Source organism: Penicillium atrosanguineum (assembly GCF_028827265.1).
Source record: "Penicillium atrosanguineum strain IBT 20685 chromosome Unknown utg000004l_segment0_segment0, whole genome shotgun sequence".
Taxonomy (NCBI): Eukaryota; Fungi; Ascomycota; class Eurotiomycetes; order Eurotiales; family Aspergillaceae; genus Penicillium; species Penicillium atrosanguineum.
This window is the reverse complement of record NW_026623136.1, coordinates 2,083,968-2,110,243: the sequence shown is the minus strand read 5'-3', so window position 1 is coordinate 2,110,243 and position 26,276 is coordinate 2,083,968. Positions and strand designations below refer to the sequence as shown.

At 51.1% G+C, this 26,276-nt stretch overlaps 7 protein-coding genes across 7 annotated transcripts; 3 read left to right on the top strand and 4 right to left on the bottom strand.

Annotated features, from left to right (window-relative positions):
- Window positions 1-480: 480 nt before the first annotated feature.
- On the top strand, window positions 481-7,412 carry N7443_006124 (cornichon; the record flags this gene model as incomplete). The annotated part of the gene is made up of 3 exons (XM_056886180.1): window positions 481-554; window positions 625-2,834; window positions 2,944-7,412. 3 exons carry the CDS (start codon window positions 481-483, stop codon window positions 7,410-7,412), a joined length of 6,753 nt encoding a protein of 2,250 aa, XP_056741628.1.
- An 866-nt stretch (window positions 7,413-8,278) lies between these two features.
- Window positions 8,279-9,109, top strand: N7443_006123 (alpha/beta fold hydrolase; the record flags this gene model as incomplete). The annotated part of the gene is made up of 1 exon (XM_056886179.1): window positions 8,279-9,109. The coding sequence occupies one exon, from the start codon at window positions 8,279-8,281 to the stop codon at window positions 9,107-9,109; it is 831 nt and encodes a 276-aa protein (XP_056741627.1).
- Window positions 9,110-9,820: 711 nt separating this feature from the next.
- On the bottom strand, window positions 9,821-11,050 carry N7443_006122 (uncharacterized protein; the record flags this gene model as incomplete). The annotated part of the gene is made up of 1 exon (XM_056886178.1): window positions 9,821-11,050. One exon carries the CDS (start codon window positions 11,048-11,050, stop codon window positions 9,821-9,823), a length of 1,230 nt encoding a protein of 409 aa, XP_056741626.1.
- Window positions 11,051-11,599: 549 nt separating this feature from the next.
- sod4 (mitochondrial 37S ribosomal protein mS42) lies at window positions 11,600-12,695 on the top strand (the record flags this gene model as incomplete). The annotated part of the gene is made up of 4 exons (XM_056886177.1): window positions 11,600-11,650; window positions 11,706-11,883; window positions 11,990-12,114; window positions 12,165-12,695. The coding sequence occupies 4 exons, from the start codon at window positions 11,600-11,602 to the stop codon at window positions 12,693-12,695; spliced, it is 885 nt and encodes a 294-aa protein (XP_056741625.1).
- Window positions 12,696-12,911: 216 nt separating this feature from the next.
- Window positions 12,912-13,664, bottom strand: N7443_006120 (ubiquinone-binding COQ10-like protein; the record flags this gene model as incomplete). The annotated part of the gene is made up of 1 exon (XM_056886176.1): window positions 12,912-13,664. The coding sequence occupies one exon, from the start codon at window positions 13,662-13,664 to the stop codon at window positions 12,912-12,914; it is 753 nt and encodes a 250-aa protein (XP_056741624.1).
- A 532-nt stretch (window positions 13,665-14,196) lies between these two features.
- N7443_006119 (putative C6 transcription factor) lies at window positions 14,197-15,996 on the bottom strand (the record flags this gene model as incomplete). Its single annotated transcript, XM_056886175.1, has 1 exon — window positions 14,197-15,996. The coding sequence occupies one exon, from the start codon at window positions 15,994-15,996 to the stop codon at window positions 14,197-14,199; it is 1,800 nt and encodes a 599-aa protein (XP_056741623.1).
- A 1,148-nt stretch (window positions 15,997-17,144) lies between these two features.
- On the bottom strand, window positions 17,145-24,613 carry N7443_006118 (uncharacterized protein; the record flags this gene model as incomplete). Its single annotated transcript, XM_056886174.1, has 4 exons — window positions 17,145-17,707; window positions 17,768-23,973; window positions 24,031-24,206; window positions 24,257-24,613. The coding sequence occupies 4 exons, from the start codon at window positions 24,611-24,613 to the stop codon at window positions 17,145-17,147; spliced, it is 7,302 nt and encodes a 2,433-aa protein (XP_056741622.1).
- Window positions 24,614-26,276: the final 1,663 nt, after the last annotated feature.

Sequence of the window (26,276 nt, the reverse complement as noted above, 5' to 3'; positions counted from 1 at the left end):
ATCGATCCCGTTGCGATCGAGCTACTACTTAACTCTAACTATGCTCTACAGTACGTTTATCGATCCGCGCGGGGAAAATACTGTTCTTGTCCAATGTCGGTGCCATCCGGTGGCGCTAAAAAAAAAAAAAAAAAAAAAAAAAGATCCGACAGAATGCGCAAAGCAAAACCGGTTTTGGTATGGTAGTTCTGCCGTCTTTCATTTCCTTTCCGCTCTAGCCCATTCGGTCTTCCCTATAGGTAACTATGCATAGCTGGACTTGCACTCACGAGTGTCATAATTGGACGGGCTCTTCCGCTTCCACCTCTCTTAGTGACAACGGTTGTTCCTTTCTCGTCTGGACCGCGGCAGAAGCTCCCTGAGATATCCGCGACAACCACGACGACCATGACACCGACCGGCAGTTGATCCTTTAACCCGATTATCAACTCTCCCTTTCTCGGGGGTGCGAAAGGGCTCAAAACGCCTCCCACCGGACCGATGGACAAACTGAACCACCTGGTGGCGTATACCTGGGACGAGTCAAGGCAATTTCGCTCAAGCTATGGCGTGTGGTGCGTGAACCAACCTCCAGTCCGTTGACATTAACACAAAGGATATTTCTCATGCTGAAGCGTTTCTTAGGCACGTGTTTGGTACCAAGCACCTCGACCGTACCATTAGTTCCGACCATGCTCACACCGCTCGCTTCCGAAGTGCCTCCTCTCCCAGCGATCTGAGTGGTACATCTGCCCAATATGGTTCAGGGAGGGACGGCCATGTCGGGGACCAGGGTAGAGAGTCAGAGCGAACGATTGAAGTGGTGGCGCGCCTTGGTGAGAATCTGGCCCAGGGAGAAAGAATGCAAGAGGAGTATCAGATGCTGGCATCCGTCGCCGCTCCTCATCGCAAGTATTTTCTGCGGCCCGTGGAGATGCAGCGCTTACCCAATCTCGATGATGACCACACGCCATCGCTCCTGGTCTGCATTTACGAAAGTCCCGGCCCCAATGATCTTCTGCGCTACGTCGATTGCGGCGCGACCTGGTATCAGATGCGCCCTGAGGAAGATGTGAGTCTCAACGAGGCCGATGATGTGGGCCTTCCCCGATCGGATCAGGATGGGCTCATGCCGTTGGCAACATTTGTCAATTTCGCCATAGGCGCGGCGGAGTGTATCCAAATGCTGCATAGCCAGCAGATTGTCCATGGGCAGATCCGAGCAGAGGCATTCCACTTCAATCAAGAGACCGGCCATGTGCGCTTGATCCATCTCGGTGTGGGTCTCCAGTCCTACGATACCGGGCGGGTGAGCGCGAATTGGTCAGCCCTGGAGAACCAGAATGATGCCACGGCGCACATCTCATATTTGAGTCCCGAACAAACTGGGCGAGCGCCGATCCAAGCTGACAATCGCGCCGATATCTACTCCCTCGGTGTTATGCTTTGGAACGCTCTCGTCCGCGAGACCCCGTTTGGGGGCAAGACTCCCATGGGAATCATCAAGGAGGTGCTTGGACAGGAGCTGCCGTCAGTATCGACCTTGCGCCCCGACGTGCCAGAGGTCTTTGCACGGATCATCGCCAAGGCGACGGCAAAAAATGTCTCCGGGCGATACAACTCTGCCCGCGGTCTGCGACATGACCTCGTGGAGGTACAGCAGTTGCTGGCAGCAGGAGACGCGGCAGTTCTGGAAAGCTGGGAAGTCGCCGGCAAGGATGTTTCTCCGTTCTTCGCGCTCCCACGCACGATGGTGGGCCGGGCGGCCGAGCGGGATGCCATCGTCGAGGTCCTGGATCGTACCCTGAAACTGTATCAGGGAGCCAGAGGGCTTCACTTGTCGTCGCTGCCGGAGGACCAATTCGCAACTTTCGCCGTTCTTCCCTCACCAACCAATACCCCTGGTGAAGAGGAAGCCTTTAATCTGGCCGATGAATCTCCCAGCCTGGCCGGTTCCATGAGTGGGACATTCGCTGGGGGTACCCAATTGTATCCAGCTAATACAAGCCGCACGCGTTCCCCCAGAGATTCGCTATACGCCTCAAGCGAGGGTAGCGAGTCCGATCCTGCTATTGCAGAGAAGAAGGGTCTAGACAAGCGCTTGTCAACCTCTTCAATGGACAGCACCAGTGGCGAGGGAAGCTCCCGATCTAGTGACAACGCGGGAAGGGCGGCTGCACATGGCGTGGCAACGCCGAAAGGCTTATGCGAGATCATCAGCATCGAGGGAGGACCTGGTTTGGGCAAATCGCGGCTGATCACATCAGTTCAGATTGAAGCCCGACGAAGGGGCTTCTTCGCCAGCTCGCGATTCGATGTCGCCGACAAAGAGCGTATGCGTCCGGTTCTACACTTATTTTCGAGTCTGTTCCACCAGGCGTTTTCGGAAAACATGAATGAACCCAGTTTCCTGCCGATGTTGCGAAATCACATTGGATCTACATGGAACACTCTGCACAAGATTTTAGGCCTGCCCCAGTTCCTCCTCGGTTCGGGCCCCAACTTGCCAGAACAGGCGCCGAACAAATTTGCTCATACGACCCTCAAATTACCCCACCGGCGTCCTTCCCCAGAGGATACTGGAACAAAGAGTTCTCAAGAATTTCTTCGGACCGGATCTTCTACCAAGTCTTTGCCTCTTGTACGGACGTTACTGAATATCTTGCGAGTCTTCACGCGATACAAATTGGTATGTCTTTGTTTGGACGATGTCCACTTGGCAGATGAAGAATCTTTGGAATTCATTGCCCATATGGTGTCGGCTCGAGTCAGAATGGTGGTGATAATGGCCTACAGGCCCGAGAATGCTTCCTCGGGACTGATGAAGCGAATACTTCACTCCTCTAATAATGAAGGTAAATCACTCGTAACCTTTCTTCAAATTGACCGTTCAACCATTGCGGTCTGTCTTGATATGAACCATCATGCTTACCATTTTAGGCGTTTTGACAGGAAGAGACGTAGGTCTTACCGCTATCTCACTCAAACCGCTCAGTGAAGACTGCGTGATGCAATATGTAGCGAGCACCTTGTCTTTGTCTGTCCCTGTTATTTGGCCTCTGGGGGCATTCATCCAGTCAAGGACGAGTGGAAACCCCTTTTACGTTCGTGAGGTGTTGAATGATTGTCACGGACATGGATTCATCTGCTATGATTTCCAGGAAGGGCTCTGGTCTTTTGATCTCAGCCGCATCTCAGAGCATTTCAAGGTGGACAGCTACAACGACGCCGCTTTTGATGATTTCTTAGCCAGGCGCCTGAGCAGTCTTTCGCCTATCTGCAAATCCATCTTGGCCTGGGCATCCATTCTAGGCATGACTTTCTCGTTTCAGTTGGTCCAGAGGCTTCTCAACAACGATCAGATGGCCTCCGCATCTAGTCTGCCTGAGCGAGAAGTGATGCAAGCTTTGCAGGCGATCATCCAAGCCTACGTTATTGTGCCCACAGAGGATCATGACGTCTTTTCCTTTACATATAGCCATTACATGCACATCGCAGCGTCATTCCACACGAGAGACAAGGACCATGTGAATTTGATCAAGGCACAAGTGCTATTTCAGTATCATTCCCACGACGACAAATATCGAAGCATGTTGGCATCGGCCGTTATCGAATCAGCACCGATCATCAAAAGCTCTGTTACAATAAGAAGACCTTTCAGAAACTTTCTGTTCGAGTATGCGAACGCTGCAAGCGAGACTGGATTACGCTCGACCGCTATGAACTCGTACGCTAGCTGCATAATACTTCTTCAAGAGGACATATGGGACGATGACACTGTGGATGTGAGCTACGGCGAGACGCTGCAAATTTTCACGTCCGCTGCTGAATGCTACTTGTACCAAGGACAGCATGACGAAGCTAGTCGCTTGCTGCAAGCTATACTCTCCAATGCTCGGAGCCCAGTGGATAAAGCTCCCTCCTGGATCTTGCAATCTCGTATGCTTGCGCAATTGGGTAACTCGACTGGAGCTTTTCATGCTCTGAGTGAATGCCTCATGGCTTTAGACATCCCGGTTGATGACAACCCAACCTTTTTCAAATGCGACAAAGAACTTCGACGGCTATGCGAGGCGGTTTCCGCTGTTCAGACTGAATCCATTGTCGAGACGGCTCTTCCTGCGCATCCAGCCTTGGCTGCTGCCGGCGCGGTTCTTCTGGAGGCCACTAGCGCGGCTTTCTGGTCAGACACGCTGACTTTTTACCACATGACGCTTGTCATGGTTGACACCTATCTCTCGCGTGGTCCATTTCCCCAGGCGGGCATGGGACTCATGCAGTTGGCTGTGATAGCAATCACTCGAGACAACGCAATTCCCTTTGCGACACATTGCGGGGAACTTGCCCTGGCACTGATTAAACAATCAAAAGATCCACATACTGTAGGTCGTGGCATCGCTCTATACTCGACCTTTGTCGGCCATATTCAACATCATGTCCAGTCCTCAATCTCCCAACTCGAAGGGGCAGTAGACTTTTCTATCCGCGCTGGTGACCGAATTGCCACCATCTTGAACTTCGGGTTCCTGGCTACCATGAAGTTTTTCGCATCCGAAGACCTGGCCGAGCTGGAGACCTTCTGCGTCTACAGTTGCCAGGACATTCCCAACTGGCAAACGGATACTGCCGGTGGTACGATCCTCATCACAATCTGCCAGCTCAGCCGTGCTTTGCAAGGCAAAACGTATACACATGACTCATTCGGGGTGATGAGCGACAAAGAACACAATTCGGCTGCATATAAGTCTTGGCTGGTAAGAACTACCAAAAACAGCGACCGGCCGCTGATGCTCTATGAGAGCATGGAAATCGCACCGCTATTTCTTTACGGCCACTACGGGCGAGCGGTATCATTGGGAAATTCTTGTCTCAAGAAAGTCAACGCTATATGGTCCGCACGAAATACGCGTTTTCTCATGTTCTTTCATTCCCTTTCTCTGGCCGGATGTGTCTGGATCCGGAAGCAGCAACAGCTCAATGCTGCATACCGTGCATCTTCCCCCCAGTTGGCGTCCGATGTGGGTGGGCGATCTTTTGAGACGTTTTTTGAGGAGGAGATGACAAGCATGGCAAGGATGTTGCGATACTTCAAGCGCAAGATTGAACAGTGGCAGGTCATCACAGATGTGAACTATCTGGCATGGACTAAACTTCTGGGCGCTCAAATCGCCGAGATGGAAAATGACCAAAACGCTGCGCTTCTTTTCTATCAAGAGGCAATAGACCACGCTTCAGAGCATGGGTTTGCTTTCGATGAAGCCCTTAGCCACCATCTGTTAGCTGAGCATCTGACGCGTGAAGGATCTTCACGGCTAGGCACATTGGCTCTGAAGGAGGCAGTTGGACTCTACCGACGAATTGGGGCTGCGGGGGTGGCTGAGCACATCCTGCATTCTCATGACCTGGAGCCGCAGACAAAGGAAACAGCACGAGAAGTCGCTACTCAGACTGAACCAGACGATATCAGTACACAGATTCACCCTCAAGTCTCCGAAGTTGGGAACGACGAAATAACAAGCGCCGGAGGGTCCGTGGCAGAGCGTGTCCTTCATATTCTAGATCTCACCACCATCCTCGAAGGGTCCCAGGTAATATCGAGCGTTCTAAAGGTCGACGAGCTGCTTCGAACGATGTGCAAAATCATCATGCAGAGCTGTCATGGCGTTGCTACCATGGCGGCCATTATCACCAGGGAAGACTTGACACTTGGGTGGGCTGTGGCAGCCAGTGGTGACGCAACTGGTAGCATAAAAGTACATGATCCTCCGACACCGGTTGAGCACTCCCATCTTGTCGCGGAAAGCATTGTGAATTATTGCGTGCGCTTTCGCGAGGCAGCGTATCTACCAGATGTCTTACAAGATCCGCGATTCAGCTACGTTAGCGAAGCATGGGCGGCTCAGAATCCCGTCAATAAATCCGTCGTGGCGTTACCCATCTCTTACGGTGGTGGAGAGAATGAGCCCATTGCGGTTCTCTATCTGGAGGGACCACCCAACGCCTTCTCGTATCGCAATCGCGTTGTTCTACAGTTGCTCGTCGTCCAACTCGGAATCAGCTATTCTAATGCGCTGACGCTGAGGGAAGTGGAACGGGTATCCATCATCAACCAATCCATGGTAGATGTTCAGAAGAAGGCGTTGGCGGAAGCGATGGAGGCCGAGCAGAAGGCGAACATTGCTACGGCGGAGGCTTTGCGCCATGCCCAGCTAGCCGAAGAAGCCGTCAAGGCTAAAAGCATATTTCTCGCCAATATATCCCATGAGCTACGAACACCACTTAATGGGGTTATTGGGAACTCGGAGCTTTTGCTCAGCAGTCCACTATCGGAGGAGCAACTGGAAATGGCTGATTCGATTCGCATGTCAGCAAACCTCCTACTCACCGTGATTAACGATATCCTTGACTTCTCCAAGATTGAAGCGAACAAGGTGCAGTTGCATATTGTCTCCTTTGATGTCGAAAAAATGGTCAGGGAAGTCGCTCGCTCAATGCCGACTGGCTATGGGAACAAGCAAACATCCAAAAATGTCCGCATCATACAGGATGTCAAACCACCCCAAAACCACGTATATGGGGATCCCGTGCGAATGCAGCAGATTTTGGGCAACTTACTTGGTAACAGCCTAAAGTTCACCGAGACAGGGTCCATCACGATAGGATCCAGGGCAGACGATGAAACTGAGGATTCGGTTCGTCTGTCTTTCTGGGTGACGGACACGGGGATTGGCATCCCAGCTCGACTCATACAGCACTTGTTCAAGCCGTTCACCCAAGCTGATGCCAGCACCGCGCGCCGTTTCGGAGGCAGTGGTCTGGGACTCAGCATTTGCAAATCTCTTGTAGATCTGATGGGAGGCACCATTGAGCTCAAGAGTGTCGAAAATGTTGGCACGACTGTCTCTTTTTCGATCATCGTGCCGAAAGTCACACCCGGCGGCTCAGGGACTACTAGTCCAACAACACCTCTTGACAGTCCAGGCGGCTTCCTCAATCAAGCAGCCCCGGCTTGCATTGATCTGTCCCATATCCCCCTCTCCAACGTCCGCGTCTGCGTTGCGGAGGACAATCTTATCAATCAGAAAATTACGATTCAGTTTCTCAAGAAGCTAGGATTTATCCGAGTAGATGCATACAACAACGGCCTTGAAGCCGTGGAGGGCATCCAGAAGCAAGCTAGTGCGGAGCAGCCGTATCACATGGTCCTGATGGATGTCCAGATGCCTGTCATGGACGGGTATGTTGCCACACATCGTCTGCGCAGTGATCCGGTGGACGCTGTGAGGCGTATCTTGATCATTGCTCTCACAGCCTCGGCGATTCAAGGCGACCGAGAGAGGTGTCTGGAATCAGGAATGAATGATTATCTGGCGAAACCGGTCGTCTTGGCGAGTTTGAAGAAGAAGTTTGACCAATACCTACAGGTTTACTGATCTGGTCTGTTCTTCATACATGATGGAATGACGAATGACCGAAATCTGTACTTTGGCTTGCTGGTCGCTATCCATGGATGTGTGTGTGCACTTCCTTGGCTCCGACTCCTCGCCTAAGTCGATTTATTACTAGACGAAATATATGAATCCGCTCTCAGTATAGTGTACAGCGGTTAATAACCAACTGCGGAAGCGATATGCAGGCTAATCCCACTATATAAAATCCATGTATGATTGTGCAGGGTGTACAAATTCCTAATAAAATCTAGACTATCCTCAAGCTTCAACTTCATGATCCCACGTGCTTCTAGGTCTTTGCTAGGCTCATCTAGGTGGTTATCGCCTCAACGGTATGGGCCGACTTTGATTTAGCTAGTGCTAGTGGGGGTTTGAGTTTAGCCAGTTACCACTATATCCCTAAGCCAAACTGGAGTAAATGGATGCCGAATTGCCACCTGTTTAACTATTGTGTCTATTTATATTGGAGGAGAAAGAGATAGCCGGATAGACTGGTGTCAGTATCGGGTGACTTCACAGTAGAGTCCACAAAAGAAAGCCCCTTTTCTTGGGCAGATCAAGAAATATCTGAATAGATAATACGGAGCGGGGTTGAATAACCTTTCCAAGCAAATATTCTGCGGCGAATCGGACTTTGATGGAGCATCGAAAAAATGAAGTGATGACGTCGTTACAATGCTCAGCCTTTTCAAATTGCAGCTTGCCAATGCTAGCCCAAGCATTGCTAGCTATATAATGGCTTTCCGACCAACACGTCTGCAAACGAGTCAAGCCCCAAACATTCTTCCCAATAACAAAAAGTTGAAAGTGGAAATCTCACCCAGTACCAGGCATATTTTCTATCAACCATGCCACATCTGACGCTTCGAGATGGCGCCCAGCTCTTCTATAAAGATTGGGGCAACCCCAAAGGCGCCATCGTCACCTTCTCCCATGGCTGGCCCTTGAGCAGTGATAATTGGGAAAACCAAATGATGTTTCTGGCTGATCACGGCTATCGTGTCATCGCACACGATCGGCGTGGCCATGGGCGATCTACTCAGACCTGGGACGGAAACAACATGGACACCTTTGTCGACGACCTCGAGGAGCTTTTTGCACACCTTAAGGTCAAAGATGCAGTGATAGTTGGTCATTCCCATGGAGGAGGCGAGGTCACCCATTATCTTGGGAAGCATGGCACAGGTCGTTTTAAGAAAGCCGTTCTTGTTGGTGCCGTGCCCCCTCTGATGGTGAAGACTAGTACCAATCCTGAGGGGACAGACAAGTCAGTTTTCGATTCGTTCCGACAGGCTATGCGTAAAGACCGCGCGCAATTCTTCTTGGATGTCCCTAGCGGACCATTCTTTGGGTTTAACAGACCTGGTGCACAGACAAGTGAAGGACAGATTCGTCACTGGTGGCAGCAGGGGATGAACACCAGTCTCAAGTCAGCGTATGACTCGATCAAGGATTTCTCGGAAACAGATTTCACGGAAGATTTGAAGAAGATCAATGTTCCCGTCCTGGTCCTTCACGGGGATGATGATCAAGCGGTTCCCATCGAGGCAGCTGGGCTAAAGTCAGCAAAACTTCTGCCTCAAGGCAAGCTGAAGATCTACAAAGGGGGCTCGCATGCTATCCACAACATCAATGTTGACGAAGTGAACAAAGACCTGCTTGATTTTATCAAGTCATAACGCGAGTGTCTTTATTGTGAGATGTTTTCTATTAACTATGGTTTGTAATTTAAAACTTATCCGCAAATTATAACTATATATTAGCTGAATGTTAACGTGGTCGGTAATCGACTGGGGCCACCCAACCACTTTTTCTCTATATATTGACACTTTTCTCAACCAGAACGCTTTTGTGTTGATTAATCTCTAACTTTATCTATATTCCTCTTATGTCCGATCTGTCCACAATTAGTACATTGGGGTGGACGCCGCGTCTTCGGTGCTTGTGTATCCCGCGGCCCACTCGTTTACATGGCCCACTCGTTCACCGATGACGTTAAGTTAAGATAATTTAAGATTCAGACTCCCATGGCTTCGAAACTGCGACCAGTTTGTCGAAACCAAATTTATCAAAAATACCGACTGGGGCAATAAGTGTGGACACAAACTTATACTGTATCCTCTAATCCGAAATCTACCGATAGCGAGTCTACCTCTAATATTCTCTCGGTACTGTATCCCGCAATGCTATAATAACGCCTTGAATACAAAGCTTCGCTCTTTAATTTTGGGGTTCGAGAAGATTAAATAAAACTCGGGTGGTATGAACCTGAGCCTGAGCACCCTCACAGAAGCGGCGGCAGTTTGAAAAGGAAAGCCCCATCCGCCAGGGACAATGTGGTACATGTAGAAGCATACATATTTTCAATACCCATCACCAGGCCGATAGAATTAACTTCTTTTGCTCTGCGTTCTCTCTTTCTCCTCTTTCTCCTCCTCAACGGTCACCTTGTAAGTCGGATTTCCCTTGGGATCATTAAACCCGACCACCTGCATCAAATCTGTAAACGTGGTATCCGGCCGCGCAAGAGTAAGTGGATATGGCTCCGGTCCCAAAAACTTGCGCGACTGAGCAAATGCTCCAGGCGGCGAATAGATCTTGATACTCTCAGTACTAGGCTGACGTTGTTGGGGCGGAGTAATCGGACAAGGAGGAACAGGTGGAGCATCTTTATCCAGTCGCGGAGCCCCATTCGAGAAGAGACTTCGGACTCGACTTCCCGTGCGGTGGAGTCTTGATTTAGTAGATCGTGAACTGAGGTAGCTGCGTCGTGCCGGCGAGGGATGAAGGAGGAAATCAGAGCGGCCATAGTCTTCTGAGAGGATAGGGCGGGAGATTCCTATGACTCCACCGGTTGAGGACCGTTGGGACCAGGCTTTTAGTTTTGGTTCCCAGGGCATTTCTTGCTGTTCCTTCTTTTTGGCGCGACGGCGAAAGCAAGTGGTTATTATGAGGACGAGGACGGCCCCGAAGATCGCGCCTGGGAAAAAGCCTGCCGCTACTGCTTTGCTTGGGAAGGATGGGCATGAGGAGGCGAGGGTTGCACTGTTGGTAGTTTCTTTGGAGGCGGAGGCGGAGGATGAGGGGACTGATGTGAATGTTACTCCAGTGGTGGCTGTGTCGATGGTTGATAAGGTGTCGGTGGAGGTGCTAGAAGTGGTGGTGGTGGGTGTGGACGTTCCAGTGCTGGAGGTGGCTTTGTCCAGAGCACAGGTGCTGTTCCCTTGACAGGTGTAGCCGAATGGGCAACAAGCTTCTCCGCATGTGGGAAGACTATCGTCGAGTCGGGTCGTCTTGACAGAGTTCTTGGGATGGGTGGTTGCGTTTTGTTGTTGAACGTCACAGACGATGGGTGAGATGTAGTCACAGCTTGCTCCTGATGGGCAGCAGATGGCGGAAGTGGCATCGTCTAGACTGATGCAGGTTGAAGATGAAGAGCAGCAGAAGTCGCTTGGTAGATTTCCACCACAGGAGTCGTATGAGGTTGGGCAGGAGTCTGAGCTTCGTGGAAGCAGCTCGAAGGAGCCGAAAGCATGACTTGTGTGGATGGTGGCCATGAGGGTCAAGACCAGAAGAACAGACCATCGTCCTTGGACAATACCCACCGTCATTCTCGCCATGACGGTGGAAGAAGGTGTTTTTGGCTGTCGTGTTCTCGGAGAATAAAGATGAAGATGGACGTTCAAGAAGTCGTTGAGGGCGGCTCCAGGCCGGTTCTTAGTTCAAGCCGGGGTGGTAAAGAATCACAGATAGAAAGGATGTCGAATGAAGGAAAAAAGGAATGAAAAGAATGAAAGGTTGAACAAAAAGATCGAAGAGACAAGGCCGTTGAATGGAGCCTGAAACCAAAGCCCAAGGTAGCAAGAAATGAATAGCCCAGGTAGTGAATACAAAGGATCTATTCCGGGCACGCGCCGGGCTGGGCCCGGGTTTCAGCATAGAGAGCATGCAACACGGCTGGGCGCTAAGATGAACCGTTGCAGAAGCATGACTTGCGTCTGCAGAAGATGAGAGGTGCAGGTTCGTGAAGCCCGGCGCGTAAATTGATAGAAGTAGATTGTGGGCTCCTGATTGGCCATGTGTTTGCTTACATAACAGCGCAATTCGGGGATCGAATTTCTTCGCGCTCCGGAGCTGCGACGAGTCGCCCACCTCATTATCCACACAATATGTTCAGTCGTCTCGCCCGGCCGAGCGCTTTGCGCGCGGCTTCTTTCCAGGTGACTCTTGCCTTGTTTTAATCTCCCATCCCGTGCTGATCGCGTTGTACTCCAGACCCCAATCTCCGCCATCCGCTCCCAGGCCCGTGGCCTCCATCGTATCCCCCAATTGCAGCATGACGCCTACTATAAGGAGAACGGTGTGCCCGAGTTCATGTCACCTGAGGCTTTCGACTTCTCCTGGACCCAATACCAGACCCTTCTCGTGGACAAGCTCAACTTGTTGACACAAGGTCAGTCCACCTGCCCTGCTGGATTGTCGGGGCCATGAGGGCCATGAGCTTGCGATTGTCTTAAATGATACAAGGATGAATGGGATCTCATGATTGTTCTCTATAGACACCCCCGATGCGGACGCCAAACCCGGAGAGTTGCTGGTCAAGTACTCCAAGCGCCCGGAGATGGCCTCGGTCTTCAACTACGCCTCCATGGCCCACAACAACCACTTCTTCTTCAACTGCATTGTGAGTAACTCGCAATTATATTCAAACGAATATTCCTGACAGCTCTGCAGTCCCCCGCCTCCACCAAGATTCCCGAAAAGTTCGCCAAGGACATCGTCGACACCTGTTCCTCCGTCGAATCCCTCAAGCTCGACTTCCTGGCCACCGCCAATGCCATGTTCGGCCCTGGTTTCGTCTGGCTCGCCAAGAACCTCGAGCGCGAGGGTCTGATGCAGATCTTCTGCACCTACAACGCCGGCTCGCCCTACCCGGCCGCCTACTCCCGGCGGCAACCCGTTGACATGGCCACCCACTCCCCCGACGCGCCTCTCGGCAACCAGTTCGCCGGTGCCATGGGAGCCCACGCCCAGAACCAGAAGAACCTGGCCCCCGGCGCCATCGACGTCCAGCCCATTCTGTGCGTAAACACCTGGGAGCATGCCTGGATGATGGACTACGGTATTGCCGGCAAGGAGGAGTACCTGGAGCGCTGGTGGGACCGGATCAACTGGGACGTTGTGTTTGACAATTACAACGCCGTCAGCTCGGTCAAGGGTGCGCGGACCACGGCCAACCGGAATCGCAGCCTGAGCATGCTTTGAGCGTCAAAAGCCTTGATAATTTGTACTATATATCATGTTCCATTTCTCTTACCATTCCTAAATCTATCCTGTACAGCAGACTCTATAGAAATGAATCTTGCAATTCACGCTCGATACTTCTATGAATCACGGGGATGGTCTATGTAATCCGTATATATATATACATGCCCAGCCAGAACACCACTAGTATACAACTTAGATGCCCATGGTTCTCTTCTATTGACCCTGAGAATGCGTCTCCCTCATACGCTTCTCAAATGCCTCAATCATAACATTGGCCATCTGCCCCTCCACAGCACTCATCATGGCAGCATGCAACTGATTCTTAAACTCAAACCGCACCTCCAGATCAACCTTTGTCTGCGGCCCACCCTTCTTGTCAACCGCCAACGGTGCCAACTGCCACTTTGTATCAAGATACTCAAAGATCCCCTCATTCGCACCGGGGAAGAACCCACTCATCCCGCCCTTCGCCTTCTCGCCCTGCTGCCCATACTTGGCACCGCTGCGCGCCTCGACGATTCCTTTTGCTGAATCACAGTCTACCCGTGAAGTGAAAGTCTCGCTGAGAGGACCGTAGCCGACGGTAAGGAAGGCTTGGGTAGGATATCCTGAATCTGGATCCCGGGCAGTAACCGTTGAGGCTGTGAGGAAGGGGAGGAATTGCGAGTAGGATTCGACCGAGGAGATGACTTTGAAGAGGAGGGCGGGCGAGAAGGGGAGGGTACGTGTGGCTGTGAGGACGCGCTTCGGGTCGCTGTTGCCATTAGGTGAGGGAATGAAGGATGAGAGCGAGGGGAGGCCAAAGGCACGGCGTGGTGTATAAGGTGCGCATTGTGGAGTTATCGCATGGCGTGGGCGATGTGTTGTGGTGATTGTCCAAGCGGTTCGGAGTGGTGCAGGGCCCTGAGAGTGCAGGAGGGTGCGACTGGTGCGACTTACTTGTCGCAGACTGCAGGATGGGCGCATTGGAAGCGGGAGGGAGGAGGAATGGCGAGTTTGAGCTTGACTGGAGATCGGGGAATTGGAGATGGCGCGGAACCTTGGAAAAGTTGGCGCGGAATCTTGCGGCCGAGACTCCGCGTTCCGCTATGTAGATAGTGAAGTATACCATTTTCTACATTCGCTATTTTCTTTGTTCTATTCCTTTGCACTTGTGGACAACTAGAATATGTTTCATCTCGAGTAAGACTATCATCATGCCATCAAAGATTATAAGTTACCACCGGGAGGATACGTGAAATCAACCTCGAGCGGCAAAGGAGGAGTGCCTGAGAACCAAAAGTTGTCCTGGTTTGTTTCTTCAAGGCCAGACACTCGACTGTCATACAAGCGCCAGTCTAGTTGAGCAGGGGTGTTGAGCATTTCCTCGATCACGCCCAGAGAAGGGTAATGGGTTGCACCATCGGTGTTGGAGAGTGCAATCGGCATTTCACCATCCGATGTATAGGTCGGATACTGTTGCTGTCCCATCAGAGTTGTTAATGGCTGGAAGGGCGTTTTATCTGGTTTCTTGATTAGCATCGCCGCCAAGGAAGAAGGTTTCTGACATACCTTCCATGGAGATATCTTGACTGTCGCTCCTAGACGAAAGACTCTGCAGAGGGTTACCCTTGACTCGACCGAGCATGAGACTTAACGCGGCAAATGCTCGCTGTGTATCGACGGACCGACGCCGAGTCTCTCCGAAGATCTTTTGAGTCGTCTCCAATAGGACCAAAATATTGGTGCGCTCTTGGAGACTCAAATGTGCATTGTGTCCACGCTCATTATCATGCGAAAGCTCCAAGCACAGAATCATAGAAGAGAGCACGAAGTCCGTGTTCTGGAAGGAATTCACAAAGAAGCGCTCGGCGCGAAATTGACCACCGGGCAAAGACTCATTCCAAATATCTGCATGATGGCGGAGAGTTTCTTTGGCTGCTGTCAAGCAGACTACTCGCGAATGATCATGCCTATGCCTCTCGCCAAGGTACGGACGATGCAACACAATTCGTGCTTTTTGGTAGAGCATTTCCAGTGTGTACCGGCGCATAACCAATTCTGACGGATCTGCAATGCATTGGCCGATTGGGCGTATCCGGAAGAATGAAGGCAGCATGTTATGCGATTCGTCAAGACGACGCTCGATCTCCAGAATTTCATCATAGGACACCGGTTCGCGTGAGTATGCCAAGTCGGAAATTTGTCCAAAGACGTGCTGGATGCGGGCTTTGGCACATGTGTACGAGGAAGGCGTTCGTTCATCGTCAGGTCGACTCTGTGGCAATACAGTTGTATCTTCATCGAAATCTGTGTCTAACAAATTCGATGGTAGCCCGGTATCCGAAAACCAGGGCTGGATGGTCCGTGGCAGACCGACCTGGAACGAGATTAAAGTGTCGAGCTGGGTTAATAGAGCCCATGTACGGCGGCGCATTTCACCATCCTTGGCAGAAAGGCCTGGATAGTGGCTTGGGTCACGATGGTATCCCATACGCATGGCTAGTCGAATCGTGATCCCAAAGAGGAACGAAACTCCCATCTGGGCATCCAGGTTGCGATAAAACTCAGACAGTGTGTACATGAGCAGCGCTTCGACTTTGTGCTGTCCAGGTGTTATGTAGTTCGCTTGTGTCAAGCACTGTGCTGCCAGTCTTCGAAAATGGTTCCAAGCAGTCATCGAATCAACCGTGTTGAGAGGTAGAGGTTCATCGCTTCGGTGGTACATGGATATCGACAAGGCCATAATTGAATAAAGCAGGGCGATCCATGTGTAAGACATACCCTGCGGAAACGTCCAGAATTGCTCGTACTCTTTCTGGAAAGTCGGCACATGGATCGCCAGAATTGATGGCTCCGGGGTTTTGAGAAAGCGAGAGACGAGTCGGTCAACAGTCGATCGCGGTGGGATGTCCACGATCAGCTCTTCTTTGCTGAAAGGTCTACCAGTTCCAAGTAGCAGAGCCGGGGAGTTATCACTATATGGATCTTCTTCAAGTCCGTCATCGTCAGAGTTCTCTGCAAGCTCTTCAATATGTTCCTTGACCCCATTGATCTTGGATTCCGTCAGCTCACAATTCTCAATGATATCAGGATCAATACAAACCTCTTCAAGAATGGCACGCCAGTTCGCGCTATCAATATAATTCGTTCCCTCGCCGTTCACGAGCAGTGTGCCGGGATCACGCAGTGACTGCTTGTTTTCGCGATCATCAGTAGACAGCGAAGGCGGCGTGTCATAGCCCACGCTATTTGCAGCCACAGCAGCGTTGAAGTCGGGTATTGAATCGCCAGGTTTCTGCTGCTTGGCCAGCGACATCACCAGATTCTCCAAATGTTGCAAGCGATCCTGTACGAGGGTCGGGCTCGAGCGCCCATGTTGAGCTTTTCCTCGTGGTCCACGACCAACGAAGGTACATGACTCTGCGTCGCCACGCCTCGTACAGTTCGTGCACGGGAACGTGCGACAGCATTTTAGCCTGCAGGTGATCAGTAATAAGACAAGGCAACAAAAAGTCTTTTGAGAAAACAAGGCCTACTTTCGGACTCTGCATGCTGTGCACGAAAACTGCACTCGGGTCCTCTTCTTGCGCGCTGCGGCCGAGTTCTCCACGAATGGGTCGCCAGCAGGATCGGAGATGGGACTAGGATTGGACATGGGAATTATTGGAAAACGTTCAGGTAAATTATAGCGCAGATGTATGGTTCCGATCGGATTGGAAGAGTCCACTCAAGGCGGGGGTGGATGAGGAGATCAGAACGTTGACATGTAAGGCGGAACTCCACCTTATCTCCGTTAACCGCGCTCCCCGCCGTTGTTAGCCACACATGGTCATACCAAAGTTCTGTCTTCTAGTTGGTCTTTTATCCACTACCTAAGGTCGTTTTTTCTAATGATTTCTAAGGCATCTTCCTATTCATAGTCATGTGTATGAATATGCTACAGTTAAATAGAAAAATGTATATGCATCGGACACATGGTTGTAGATATTATTTCGAATGTTGGAAACATGAAAGTGGGCGTGTCCACACATTTGATATCAGATATACTTTAAAGTATCATCGAACAACAGTATCAAGATAAAAAAACAGGGGGATAACTTGCAAGCAGAGTACAGAAACAGTATCTATATACAGTCCGATGATTGTCACATCAATTAGTTATCGGTATATCCGGGAACGCCACACTACCGACCAAAAAGTAAAAGGAACCGTATAAATGTGCAGGATGGAAGGAGTGTAAATGCGAGTCATATCAAATATGCATGAGTGTGTGTGTGTGTGTGTGTGTGTGTGTGTGTGTGTGTGTGTGTGTGTGTGTGTGTGTGTGTGTGTGTATGGGTGTGTGGATGGGGGTGTGTGTGTGTGTGTATGGGTGTGTGGATGGGGGTGTGTGTGTGTGTGTGTTGTCACCCAAGACCCAGTATGGCCTTGGAATGAAGAACGGAGGAGCACATTGAGTCGTGCTTAGGGCTTGGAAAGCTGCTCTTTCCGGAAGAACAGCAAGAACCCAGCACAGATGAGGAGCTGGGACAGTAAAGCGACCCAGAACCAGGCGTTTGCCAGTTCCCCAGCTCCCTTGGTCATGTCTGGGCTGACGGGCCCAGGGCCTACACCATTGGGACCAAAGGCTCGTGCGCAAATAGTTGCGATGGAACCAAGGACTTGTGAGGCGATGAGTGCAAAGCACATATGCACACGTGTCAGTGTCTGCAGAAGGATGACACCGAATCCGAGACCCTGGATCGAGTCCAGCACTCCGAGCCACAGCCAAAGACTGCGAGAAGCGAGGGCTGCTCCGGTGTATCCACCTGCCACCCAGGGCAGATGATAGCCGATGCCCGAGACAGCCCACCAGATCTGAATGAAGCGAGGCGCGCCTAGACCACAGGCGAAAACAGGAAGGAACCAACTGTGTCGCTTAGAGAACTTGCTGATGATGAATAGGAAGATACACCACACGATGCCGAAGAATACGATGCACAGAATGACGATCTCCCATGCAGTGGCGTGAGCTGTGGTCCACAGGACTGGAAAGAAAGAAAGTTAGCATTTTGAAAATTGAAAGCATGATTGGAGGGAAGACTTACAGCTCCAGTTGCGACCGTAGGGAGCACTGAGGAAGAAGTTTTGCAAGATGACGGCCACAAAGTTCCAAAGGACAATCTTTCTGCGGAACAGAGACTTGTAGAAGGAAGGCACCTTGCCAGGCTTCTGGCGGTAGTAGTTGGGCAGGCCAAAGAAAAGCAGCAGACCAACACCCCAGATAAAAATTGCGATCGGATAACAGATAGCCGACATCTTCCAAGTGTTTGAGATGGCAGTGTCAGAGTTCAGCAGGCCCTCGCTATTAGCCTTGGTCAGGGTCGAACCCCAGTACCAAAGAGCAATAACATAGGCCTGTTGAACACCTTGAATAACACATGCACGGAAGATCCAAGTTTCGACAGGGGCACCACCTTCATCACCGAAGTTGGAGGCGAAGAAGATAGATCCACTAGAAGAAGCGGCGGCGTAACATCCAGATCCAATGTTCTGGATCCATCCGCGGTTGAAGGAGTTGCCTTCCCAATGAGCAGAGCCAATCAGGAGGAAAGCCAGACCATAGAGGAACCAGGGAGTTGAGAGACAGACGACAGACTTGAAGTAGCGGTAACACATCCACCAAAGCACAGAGGTAATGGCATAGGTAGTAGCGATACCATAGAGCTTCTCTGCGGTCTCACCAACTTCGCCGGTAAGCAATGTGATCTGGTACGAGTTCGCGGCAATGATTTGACCCAAAGCCAGGAAGATCGAATATACAGGCCAGTCACCGATCTTGATCTGCATCCACTTTCTGAGACCTGTGGGAGGGACATAGTCCTTTCCAAGAAGGAACTCATCATCTTCACTGTCATTACTCTCACTGAGAGCAATATGAGAGAGGCCCTCATCATAGTCTCCTGCGGGCGATGCACTGTGCTTTGAACGGAAGATTGAGGGCGTTGGGGACCTCGGGTTGTGGTTGTTACGACCAAGTTTGGCGTTGCGGAAGCGATCGAACCACTCCTGCTCACTCTTGACCAGGAACTCTTCAATGCAGAGCTCACTTTCAGAGTTGGAGCCATTCAGGCCCTCCAACTTTTCCTCAAAGTTGTGATAGTATTCACCCGTGCCGTCAGTGAAGAACGGATCGACCTTTTGTAGCTTGAAATCCTTCTTGTTGCCAACAACAGAATCAAGAGAGAGAACAGATGCGTTACTGAATCGGTTGGTCTGGGCGAAGGGCTGGGGAGGAAGAAGAAGCTGATCGGGTCCGGCTGGGGGAGTTCCGGGGCTCATAGGAGGAGCGAGGAATCTAGCATGTGTGGACTCCTGACTCATGCGACGAGATGGGGAGTACAAGCCGGAGGAGACCTGTCTCTGACTCTGAGCAGCCTGCGCGCGACGGCCCTCTTCGACCTCGGCAGGAGTAAGCGTGTATTCATCATCACCATAGATGCTGTGGGCTCTGTCTTCGTCGCTGCTTTCCTCATTCTCGGCCTCCGAAAGATCGCCCTCGGGCATGTTGCGACGGCCACGACGGTCGTGGTGACCAGGTCCTGATCGAACACCCAGAGAGAGGGAACGGCTGAGGCCGGACTTGGGCTTCTCGGTCTCTGACGGGCTGATGTCTCGGCTGTAGATAGTTGTTCTCTTGTTCCCACCCAGATCGCTGATCTGATTGAAGCTCGAGTAGCTGCTATCTCTGGAATGAGGGAAGGCGGCGTTAGAAGGCGGGGACAGTGGACCAAGAGCCATAGACTGCTGGGATCTCATGGTTCCAGTAGGTGTGCTTCTTCCCGAAACGTTGAGTCCAGAAGAAGTGACAGGACGACCGTGACCCTTTGCAACCTCCTTATTGTGGACCTCGATGGCAGTAGATTGGAGGATCTCGAGATCCTCAACCCACTGAGCGACGGGGAACCGTTGCTTCGCGGATCTGGCACGCATCATGGCACGGGTATCAACCTTAGAGTTAAGCGCAGCCTCAATAGCCAGCTTGAACTGGACCAGCAAATGCTTAGTCGAGGTCGATTCCACGTTATACCACCAACCAGGCATCTGACCAAGACCACCAACACGAGCACCAATACCGAGGGCACCCTTACGACCGAACTCTACTGCAACGAGACCGAAGGGCTCGTCACGAGACGGGATCAGGGCGAATTCAGCACCAGAGAAAATGAAAGGAGGAAGAGCAGTAAACTCGGGTTTGGAGAAGACACGGCCAGGGTAGACTTCCATCATGCGACCAAGCTTGAGAGCTGCGAATTTTCCGTAGAGATCAATGACGGGGCCAATGCAAATAACTTGCACATTGGGGCGAGCCTCAAGAACAGCGGGAAGTGCATCAGCGATGAGATCGACACCCTTCTGCATCGACCAGCGACCGACGAACACCAAAAGATCAGCATCCGGATTTTGCTCGAGACCTGCCCACTCCTGAGCCTGTCGTTTGAGCTCCCCACGACCAGCCTCGTAGTCGGGATCCACGGTAATATCCTCGTCCTTGATAGGTTGCTTCGTCCATTCTCCGACATCAGAAGGATCGGGGTTTGGCAGGTTACCGACCTTGCGCAGACCCCAAAAAATGGGGTAACGAGCGTAAGAACGCTTGCCGTACTTCTTGGACACACCGACGGCACCGAAACCTTGTTGCTGGACGCGGAGGTAGCTCGCACCTGCGTGGAGCAAGTTGAACACCTCACCGAACTGGACGTAGCGACGAGCAACCTCTTCCTCGAGATTGAAAACCTCGCAAACTTCACGACGTTCCTTCTGAGTGCGCATAGGCCAAAGACCCTGGAACTCAGCGTTGTGAAGAGAAAGACAGGCAGGGATAGTCTCCGGCAAGAGGTAGAGAGGAGCGACGGATCCGTGGTAATCGTTAATGTGGTAGAGGTCGATAGGGAAGCGCTTGATGGCCTGGGCAATACACTGGTTCCAAGCGGAATAGTAGACTGCGCTGTCCAAGTCATCCATGCGTGCCGGGTAAGGTTCGGACTTCGACTGCTGGCGGAATACGGGAGCGTCGAGAAGAACGTAGGTGATGTTCTTCAAGACGTGGTATTGAACCTGAACCTGGTATTCGCTGCCCAAGATGGTCACAGTCATGGGATCTGCCGGCTGGTCGACAGGATAATCGACACCACCAACGCAAGGAACAACCCAGATCAAATCCTGGTGACCGAGAGTTTTACCCATGAGCTGAGCCATGACACCAAGACCACCAATCTTGATCTTGATAGCCCAGTCCTCAATATCGTACTCCATGGTGGCGATGAGAACCATGCGGCGCTTGCCATTTCCTGCAGCTCCAGCGAGGGCAGTGGTGCTCTGCATAAAGCCGGACTTGTTTGCAAGACGCATAAGAGGATTGACATGATCACCTTTCTCGGTGGAACGCGAGGGCTTCAGCTTCCTTAAAAAGACCATCGGAGCCAGCAGAGAACCAGACTTCTCAGTGGCACCGTTCTCGTTGAACTTTACCTTGTAGAAGGACTTCATGAAGATCCAGACACAGGCTGCTCCAGTGATACCGGGAATAAGCCAGAAGAGGACAAACATGACAATTTGCGAGTGTTGAGAACCAACGGGAATCAGATCGTAGCGCTGGGTAGCATCGTTGATGAAGAGCTCCCAGGCCACGTACGGCGAGGGAGGAGACTTGGTGATGTTGATAATAGTGCTTGTCAGGGAAGAAGGAGGCATACGATCCAAGATACTGTCACCATCTGCATCACCGAGTACCCAACTCTGATCGGGAGTTCCATCGGGGTTGATACCCCAAATGTTGAGCTGTCCGACAGCGGGCCATTCATATGTGAAATGATACTTCCAGTATCCACTTTCCTCGTCGAGCTTGATCGTGTTATCAAGTCCATTGTCATAGCCATACTCGTTGTAAGGTCCGTTGAAGAAGGCATGAGGGAAGCGACGTGGAACGCCGGATTTCCAGTTGGTATCACCTTGTTGAACGTAGTCACTGCTACCAGTCCAGCGGCTCCAGTACTCAACGCGCACATGTTCGCCATCCCAAGCTTGCTTCTTTGTGCCAGACCAAGGAAGGGTCTCGATAGTATTGTTACCACCATTGTAGGTCATCCAATTGGAGAAAGTCGTGCCCCAGTTAGTGGAGTAACGGTACATATCGGCGCCAGCAGCGTGGTGCTGGATGAAAAGAGTATCGTTGCTCGATTCCTGGTGAAGCAAACTGGAAGAGTAGTTGGCAGTGGGGAACACCATGGGGTTATCAATTTGGCCAATTCGGAACAGTAAGTGGTCGACCGCCTCAGTGGACGCGGTTCCATGAGTATTGGTTGCGTTGTTTAGAGTCAATCGGTGAACACCGTTGTAAACGCCAGTCAAGTTCGCAGCCCACTTGAAAACGCTGGGGATTTGGCCAGTGTATGTGGTATCGGTTTCAGAGATAGTTGTGCAGTTGACAGTCTTCGAGTCAAGTATCGCCGTGTTGCCAGTTTCTGTCGATGAGTTCAAGTAGATGCCGCTGGTGATAGAATCGCAGTCCATTTCTTGTGAGAAGTACAACTCAATATGCACATCTTCCGAGAGGTTAGGTGCCACAGTTGAACGAATAGGAGCATCGTGACCAGGGGTAAACGCGGTGAGCATAGGCCTGGGTGACTGGAACTGGTCTATGGGAACGTAGGCACGGAACTCATAGGCACCGAGAGACAACTTGGGGTAGCAACCGTTGTATTCAGTAGATCCGTTCAACCCAAGCTTTAGCGCGCTAGCCTCCAACTTGAACTCGTCATGAGGATGGAAGAGATTCTTGACCGTGGTGCCTGCATCGAACGGGGATATCAGGGCAATCGAGGTGTCTTTGGAGGTGCAATCAAACGTGTAGTCAATTGTCCGATTGGTATTTTGGTAGACCAACCAAATAGGCTGGTTGGCAGAGTCAGAGCCCAGATCTTGGACATCGATGTTGACGTTGCGCACAACGGACCACATTCCAGTCTGGGTAGCGACATCGGCTGAACCAGGGTAGTACACATTCTCGGTGGAGTTTGACAGTCTCTGAATCGAGTAGCCATCATTCAAAACAGGGAATTGTTCGCGCAGTTGAAACATGTGCTTCATGATGTTGCGCACTGGGTGAGAAGGATCGCGGTGGTCGTAGGATACTGTTGGGTCGCGGCAACCATTGCGAGCGTTGTCGACGGGCCATTTATAGTATTGAGATGAATTCAAGGCGAAACAACCATGCATTTCCCAAGCGGTGGCAGCAGACATCGATTGACGACCATAGATATAATTCTCTGCAGTTGCGTCCAGGACGTAGAAGGCCTGCTCTTCACCCCACAGAACAAGAGGAATTCCAGGAAGAAGCAATGTAGTGATGTAGGAGCCAAGCAGCTGACGCTCAATACCATACTGGATTGCCGGCCAACGGAAAACATCCTGGTTGGTGGCGCCATACATGTGTCGAGGGTCGAATTTTCCAGTATTCGCATTGACTAAGTCGTTCGTCTGCAGCATTTCATTCCATGCATCAACCCAGTCAATGGGCACATCGTAACCGGCGGAAAGTTGACCGTCCATGCCCAGGAAACGAGTGAGGGCACGGTAGGTAGAGTAGTGGAAGGCGGCGCCGTCAATTGCTTCCTGGCCAAGATCACGCAGGAAGTACTGGGAATCGGACTCGTTGGTCAACTTCATCGCACTAATAGCATCGGGAGGGAACTGGTTCGGCTGTCTGCCACGACCAAGATAGATGGATCCAAAGGTGTTACCACCAGTGATTTCACCTGCGATGAAAAAGTTCTCTTTGCCCACAGCGCGGGCGCATTCACGGTAGGCGGAAGACATGTCTCCGAGCGCATCCACGGTTGATTGAGTAGCTTTATCGTATCGGAAACCATCGATGTCCAAAGAAGCAATGATCATGCAAGAGTGACGAATCAGTCTGCTACGAACGACTGGATGCCATTCACGAAGACGGTCCTGCACGGAGGCGAACTTGGCGAGCTCACGCTTCCAGTCGGGGTACACACCGAAAGCTTCGATGTCACCGTACTGATCGAAATCACTGTCGTAGCAACCAACAAGCTCTGCGGTCATAGACTGATTGACCGGATAGCCGTTCTCGTACCAGAATCGGGGGTAATCACAACTAGCATTGTATGTGTTTCCGATTTCGAAATCGACGTAGTGACGGGAGGTCTTCCACTGAACAGGGTATTCTTTCTCAGAAAAGGGCGTCGTGGTGTTGAGATGTCCTTCGAACCCGATCAAGTCACCCATCCTGGAAATATTTGGTTAGCGATTGATTCCCATAGTCTCGGAGTAGAAGAAGCCTTACGTAGCAATCGTGTTGTCGAAGACGACATACATGCCACGCTTGTGGATCTCAGTAATCGCATCTCGCCAAACCTGAATGGTACCATAATGTTGATCCAGCAACGTTGTATCCAAAGCAGAATAACCATCAAAGCCCCAAGGCTGGTTCATCAGAGAGGTACCAGCGAGGTAGAGACCCTGCACGCTTGTAAGAATGAGATTTCCGATGCGCGTGGAAGAAAACTAACCTTGATACCCATTCCTTGGAGGTAGTCCAGTGTGTCGACAAGACCTTCCACATCACCTCCATGGCGCATTTGGTTTGAGTTAAGATCGTGTTCGAATAATGTGCCATTAATATTATCGTTGGTAGGGTCGCCATTGACGAAGCGATCCATCATGAGGGTATAGAAGGGGAAGCGCCAGTTGTCTGGGGAAGGATGATAGCTTCCGGTGTGGCCTGGCCATTCTCCCCAGTAGTCCGTAGGTTCTGTTGCGGTCTTGTTTGTGTTCAGATTGTATTCAAGAAACGACTCGTCGTAAGGCCAGCATGCTGCGGTGGCGGCGAAGAGCGCCGCCAACCCGCTGTATGTCGACCACCTCATTGTAGATTAGGTGATATATAGGTGTGATCCTCGTCAACCTCTGACAGTCCTGCTACCAGGATGTTTCAGAGGAGAAAAGAAGAAATATCCCCGGAAAAGAGCAGGTGTGCGCAAGTGTCGCGCTCTGCTTCAGGAACCCGCAAAGAAAGAAATGCGGGGGCTTATCTGGATGATGGCGATCCAGGTACCCAATATACTTTTTCAATAAACGATTGGACAGCGCATCAAGAACAGAAGTCAAGAAGAACGCCAGGTATTGAGACAAGGGGAGAGATGGAGGAAAGAAGAAAGAAAGGTAAGTCACATCTCAATAAGGTAAACGAACGAGGCTGACACGAAGGCAAAATTAGTGGCCTCGGCTTTTGAGGCATGCACAAAAATAAATGTCGGATTAAATTAGTATCGCTAGGCGAATTGAGACAAGCTAAGAGGCCCGGCTCTGATAATAGAACTTGGCGTAGATGCGAACGAGAACGCTAAGACTGGCAGGAACCGGACCGTATTGCGGCTAACGCCGTGAGCTCTGTCTAGATTGGGAATTATTGGGGTGTAATAAATTTTTTTTCTTAGTCGCATTAAAATATTAAAACCCACTAGTGTACGTGCATTGGACTCGCAGAGCCAGGAACCCACCGCCTATTCAAAGGTAAGTCCCACGGGGACACACCGAAAAGGGCGGAGCCAGCGGTCTCGTATCGATAGAAAGCCAGTTCCAGCCATTTGCGGATCTAAGAAAAAGACACAGGAGCCTTGTAGGGCACCACCTGCAGATAGCCCCGTTATTCTGGCGGACTGGTCCATCCGTGGATCCCGTCCATGTTTCGCTGAAACAGACATAGCAGCCGTTTCGAAGAACATTAGAAACACCGGTTGCTGCCTCTTAGCTCCGTACTACGTAGACCTCATGAATCACAAACCGTAGATAATTGCGATCTTTGCCGCTAGGCAACGGCCAGCTCACAGCCTTCTCAGCCTTCTCAGCCTCCTTAGTCAATCTATCCGAGTGGAATAAAGTTCGGAAATGCACGCGGTGAGACGCTCGGAGCACCTCGTGTTCACCGGCATTCTGGGAAGTAGAGAATACACCAGATAGATCGAACCAGCGCTATGAGATTTTACCGATATCGAAAAATACGGGCCGTGACCCTCTGCAATTTTCGGCTGCGGTGCCGCGGGTGGATCCCGCGTTTCGGCGGCCGATTGGCTTTTGGCGGTAATTTTGCCTTTTAGAGAGATCGTATTTTTCACTTCACATTTCACCGTGCAAAACCGTCGCCCCTTTATTCCTAGAAGCTTGAAAACTTGGCTCGGTATGTTAGCGTCACATTCGAAGGTTATCGGCTCTGTTAGTTTACAGCCAATGATCGGCTCAGGTACGATGCCAAGAACACGGTGCTTACAAGTCACCTTATCGTATCATATTTTCTCGAGCTTTCCCAGCTTTTCCCTTTTTTCGTAGACAAAAAAAAAATAAAGGGGGGCACCCACAGAACATATGGAGGTGGGGCATTTGTCTCGCAATCCCAGTTCTCGGCCAGATTCCATTCTTTTTTTTGGCCTGTGGGGATTGTGTGCTGATCATCTCAGGCCCAATGCCAAACTTTTATCCGCAGCCAATATTGGATGTGACTGAAGAATGCAGCGTGCATACCACATGCCACGA